At 43.3% G+C, this 5,589-nt stretch overlaps 3 protein-coding genes across 3 annotated transcripts in view; 1 reads left to right on the top strand and 2 right to left on the bottom strand.

Annotated features, from left to right (window-relative positions):
• The window catches only part of SARC_00984 (serine/threonine-protein phosphatase 4 catalytic subunit), a 5,875-nt gene extending 5,362 nt beyond the window's left edge, over positions 1-513 (bottom strand). The window contains exon 1 of the mRNA XM_014305316.1: positions 370-513. Within this exon, the coding sequence (XP_014160791.1) occupies positions 370-395 (26 nt within the window). The 5' untranslated portion in view covers positions 396-513. The remainder of the gene's footprint in view (positions 1-369) is intronic.
• Positions 514-875: 362 nt separating this feature from the next.
• On the top strand, positions 876-2,057 carry SARC_00985 (hypothetical protein). Its single transcript, XM_014305317.1, has one exon. It carries the CDS (start codon positions 911-913, stop codon positions 1,430-1,432), a length of 522 nt encoding a protein of 173 aa, XP_014160792.1. The 5' UTR covers positions 876-910; the 3' UTR covers positions 1,433-2,057.
• On the bottom strand, positions 899-3,033 carry SARC_00986 (hypothetical protein). The gene has a single exon (XM_014305318.1). The coding sequence runs from the start codon at positions 3,003-3,005 to the stop codon at positions 2,088-2,090; it is 918 nt and encodes a 305-aa protein (XP_014160793.1). The 5' UTR covers positions 3,006-3,033; the 3' UTR covers positions 899-2,087.
• Between the last annotated feature and the right edge of the window lie 2,556 nt (positions 3,034-5,589).

Below are 5,589 nucleotides of genomic sequence, written 5' to 3' on the forward strand. Positions count from 1 at the left end.
TATATATATGAGTGAGCCTGTGCGTGTGTGTGTGTTTGGGTGGGTGTGTGTGTGTAGGCGTGTGTGCGCGTCTGTACGTGGTGTGCAAGTGTGTGCGCGCGTGTGTGTACATGTGTGAATATACGAGTGTGCGTGTGTGTGAATATACGAGTGTGCGTGTGTGTGTATTTCTGTTTTTGTGTGTTTAATGTATGTTTATCGTATGTATATATACGTATGAACTAGGTATACGTGCATGTATTGGTGAATATGTTCATATAGACGTTCCAATGTGTGCTTCAACCTGCATTAGATACTAGCAGCTCTACTTTGTTGCACTGCTTGAATACTTGAACGCCCGCCAACTCCCTTGTACACAGACACACGTACCGATCAAGGTCGCCGTTTGACACCATTTTTATCTCTGCTGTGTTGACACGATTTATCGTGTCTTATATCGATAAGTAGTATAGACTTGAGACGTCGTATACGCTACTGATATTTTGGCTATCCGAACTGTTCATTCACATACTCGTTGCTTTAGATTTATCATTTGTACAATATTGTGCACATTCACTGGCCACATAAAAGAGCTACAGATTTTTTCGAAGAAAGCCTCAAACGGCGCCATCCGCAGGACATCGTCTTGTGGTTATAAATATTTCTATATAAAATATTTCATATTATAACTCATATATATTTGATAGGCATAATGCCATATAAATATCCCTTCAATACCCCGTCGGTAATTAATATGCGACCTTCGAACAATACAACCGATGAGTCATTGCAATTGAGTGCTCATATAACTGGTTGCTTTATCCCCCCCCCCCCCCCGTCGTATTTTCAGATCTAGGGCTAGGACAAACTGTAATATTTATACACTTCATGATGTACAAATCTGTAATTACAAACAGTACAAATACCATATATGTCGGTACCAACTGGGCCCGTGCAGGAGACTGATCGCTTCGATCTGTACATGCCAATCGAAGCGTATGACCAGGAGAATCGAGACCTTCTTCTCGACGAGAAGGTGACCCAATATATTCCTTTTCTGCATACACTTGCCAAAGACAACGATGCCTTCAGCAGGCGCAGATGCACTCATCGGTCGCAGTGTTTGGCTGGGGAGGGCGCCTTCTTCGATGTTGTTCACAGGGAAAGTGGGGAGTATATGGCGTCATCTGGGTTCCGCGAGATGCATCTGGATGAGAAATGGGCTGAGTGGGGAATCATAGTAAGTAGTAAGTGGCAGAGAAAGGGTGTATGTGATGAAGTGTACGAGGGATGCATTGCCTGGGCCAGGAGTAAGGGTTTAGACAAGGTCACTGCGAGCACGTGGCCAATCAATAAGGGTATGCTCGCTTTTTTTGACAAGAAGGGATGGAAAGTAGTGGGTAGACACTCGAATGATTATGGAGACTGGGTGAATCTAGAAATCAAACTCTAGATGAACTTAATATGCTCAGCACTGCTTAGCAGAACCCTCATACTTTATCGTGATCGATATTACTACTCTTCAACAAAAATTAAAAAGAATTGTGAATGGTTTACTATTTGAGCATCATAGTTGAACACGGTTAAGCATTTATTCTCAATGCCACAGATTTATACGTAGTCGGAATCTCGTTTATGACCTCCGGAGAGTTCCTAACCCCTTGCAATTAAATGATCGCGTTAATCATCACTGATGCAGATTGATTTCTCAGCCTATCACATCAACAGCTCACCCTTTACGCTCAAGCCTCCATATATGGTTCATAATAGCACTGCGATATTCGATACTATCGCTGCGAGAAACAATGAGGAAATTAGCGACTCTCCCGGATGTAGCGCTAGACTAGCGCAGAGTTTGTTGGCGCACTGGATGTGTGGGAGGAGCATGTATTAATATTATTTGCCGGGTGTATTGTACTATATGGCTTATACTAGTTTTACCACCACTGCATGGGACCCTGACAATATGCACATTGGTCTTCGCCGTCCATCTGTATGTGGCAAAGTCTACTGTGTTAGTAGCTGATGCAATCACCTGTCATTCAGATTTCTAGTTTACCCTCAATGATAGGTCACACTCGTATTTCCCATCGGGCACCGCCTTTAGCTCAGTATACTGGGGGTGGATAGTATGCAGTTGTAGGCGGATACTGAACGTGTTGGCTAAACACAGGGGGTGGAAACACAGTCATGTGTGGCCGTACCAGGTAGTATGGCTCGGGTGCGTACATGTTCACATTTGAATGGGAAGGCAATGGGCTGCTATCACTTGCTGTTTGCGTATCAGCTTTCTTTGCGGTAGATAACTTCATGTCCTTAAAGTCCGCATCCATGACCTGTGTCTGGTCCTCATCTCCTCCGTTGCCAGCCACCGCCATCATGGAAGCACCGCTCGGTCCATCCTCCAATAGGTTGTGAACAATAGCACTCTGTGCGATATAGTTATCGTTTAATGCCGCCCCAGCCACCACGGTTTTTGCCAACTTGCTATCTGTTGTCATGGCAACGTGGGCGGTCTTACTCATGATGGCATTCTCGGCTGCTGCTCCGTCGTTAACCGCAGCAGCAACCACCATAGTCTTGGCCACTTTACTTTCACTGTTTACAGCTTTGTGGGCTAACGCCGACTGAGCTTGATAGTTATCGTCCACTGCTGCAACCACGACCGCTCCCTTGGCTAGTTTTGAATCACTATTCATTGCTTTGTTTATTGTGTGCGACATAACGACGTTCTGCACACCTGCATTGTCGTCATCCAGCATCGCCACCCCAACAACAGCTTTCGCCGCTTTACTCTCACTCTGAAGCGCCTTATTAGTCAATGCCGCCTGTGCTATGTAGTTGTCGTCTGCGGCAGCAGCCACGACCAACCCTTTTGCAATCTTGGAATCACTGGCAAGTACCCCATTGATGAGTTTGGATTTAACTGCATTCTCAGCGGCCTGGTTACCACCTAGCACAGCTGCTCCAACTATGAGTTTGCCTAAACGCGCTCTCGTCTCACTGTCAGATCGTCTTAATCCCATTGTTCAAATGTGTATCTGTATTTAAAAGTAGGGCACAAATTACTTATTCAATACAACTCTGTCTTGCATTTATATATAAATACCACAAATCCCTGAGTGGTGTAAGTGTAACTGATATCCTCCTCCCTATATGGAATAATCAAATCAATACTGTCTAAATGTTTTTTTCTTCTGTTTTTCTTTTTACAAAATAGAATATAGTAAAAAAGTAAATACACTTGATCGGGCCAAAGGGGTCTGAATAAGAGTGAAGAGTATATATGCGAGTAAATAGTAAATATTTTTACTTCTTCCTTCCCACAGAAACTTTTGGAATAAATATGACAAAAAAATAAATTTAAAAACCACAACTGCCAACAGCACCACTGCACTGAGGCACAGACTGGGTCTGGCAGTCGGGCACTGCACCTGTGCGGCTGTGCATAAATAAATACACCAGCCCCAGGGGCCTGGGGCCAGGGGCCAGGGCCCAGAGTCGGCCCAGGCCCCACGGGCCCCAGGCCCCAGAGTTCCAGACTCAGAGGCAACCAGCATAGTGAGCATAGTCAGCAATTCAGCATATTTACCCTAAAACTTAAAACATAAATATATCTTTACCATCATATCTTTTCTAAAAAAAAACATATGTTCTTTGTATTTGTAGAAATAAAAAACATCAAGCAAAAAAAAACTTGTGGACGTCCGGGTGGTCCGGCGGCCGGCGGTCCCGGCCACTGACCACTTGGCCCCAGGCTGGTGAGTGTACTGATGAGTCGTGACTGGTCCCGGTGCCACTCTAATAAATCCAAATTCGGTCCATTATTACTCAGGGACCTCACTCCTCAGAGCTCAGTCCGACGCTCACAAGCTCACAACCAGCAGCCTCACTCCAGTCCGACTCCTCAGTGCCTCACACTCAGACAATCACCAGCCTGGTTACGACCTGGTCGTATCTCGTAGTGTTCGTCCGGCTCTAATTTAGATTCTAAAGAAGTTCATATGGTGCAATCGCGTATAGTTCACCCTCTAAAATTATTTTTCAAATTATAATTGTAATTTTGACCTAAGATTTGTCCAGCGGGGTCGGCAATGAGCTAAAGAAGCCATATCCATAAAAAAACAAATCGGCCAAATATTTTGTGATGGGTGTCTTAAATGCTATGGCCAAAATCCAGAACTTGGCGGCCAAAATTGAAAACTGGGCGGCCAAAGTTGCAGTGTTAGCTCGGCCAAATGTTTATGAAACAGGTGTATGGTGCTCTTTAGAAAATATTATACACTTGAAAAACAAAAACACAAGCAGTTGTTTAAAAGATGGATGATACAAACTGATGTTTGACGTGAATCGGCAATACGCGTCACGCAGAGCATGCCTAGACCCACGTCCACCAGTCAAGTGTTTGGATCACTCCCGCTGATTCGACATGTTGTGTCTTAATGCATATACCTGCCGTACTTATGTGTGTAACTTTGTATCCTGTGGTCCATAGTGGCTCAGGTGTGTAAAATTTTGTACAAAAATGGCCTTTTCTACACATAATTTTTAACTTTTTATGGTTCTGACATTTCGAACGATCTTGTAAACGATGCGGCAAGTCGATTTCTGCCCTCAAAAGTCTATATTTCGGACTGGAAGGGTCCTCTGGTATATGCGGCCAATTTTTTTGTTGTTGGGATTTTTCAAAATTTATTTTGTGAACAAACCAAAATTTCAAAAATTTGTCCGGGTGATTTACTTGTCCTAATTATTCTAAGCAATTTCCGCTATCTAGCGTTCAAATCGGATCACTGGTTCGTGTTCCATGCTCACCCAAAGTCGGGGTCATTTAGAGGGTGATCTATAGGCGATTGCACCAGGGCGAGAGAAACTGAAAGCCTATATGCAATCATAAAAAAAAACAACAGATCCAAAAAAGAAAGACAGGGGTACAATGACTCAACGAGACACTCTCTAGAGGACCCCGGTAGAGATTATAGATCACTCTCCACGACTCTATCACTAAATATGTATTTACTATGTACTCTCTCTCTGCTGGTAGAGAGAGTGTGTGAGGCGCGCGAGAGAGAAAAATACAGACTAACTTACTAAAAAGGAGAGTGCGAGAGCAGATTAGCAGACACAGTACCTAAAGTCTTAACGGTCTCACCCATGAGGGTAGTCAAATCAAATATTTGTTTGGCGCTACATATTATACTTCTATCATCAACGGTCTGTTGGTTCTGTTCCATCGGGATATACAGAAAGACAACAGTTGTGGACTTGTCCGTGTCGTCGGCGATGATTTTTATAAACACAAAATGAATATATGGATTGTTCTATACTGTGAATACGACGTCTATTTCACATAGATTGTGATTGTCGGTTTGTACCTTATGTTTACTGCTTCGGTACGCTAATCGGTTACTACATCTTGGAACCAGAAGTTGATAAGTATCTTATGAAAGAGTGAACGATCGCGGCCCTTGTGCGAATTTTTATTTTTAATGCGTATATTTGAACCGCGACATATGTCTTTCAACTTTTACCAGTTGATCGCTTTGTGTGGACTTCCCTACGATGATTTGCTATCACAGTAAAAAAATTATATATATATATATATATATA

Source organism: Sphaeroforma arctica (genome assembly GCF_001186125.1).
Source record: "Sphaeroforma arctica JP610 unplaced genomic scaffold supercont1.35, whole genome shotgun sequence".
Classification (NCBI taxonomy): Eukaryota; class Ichthyosporea; order Ichthyophonida; genus Sphaeroforma; species Sphaeroforma arctica.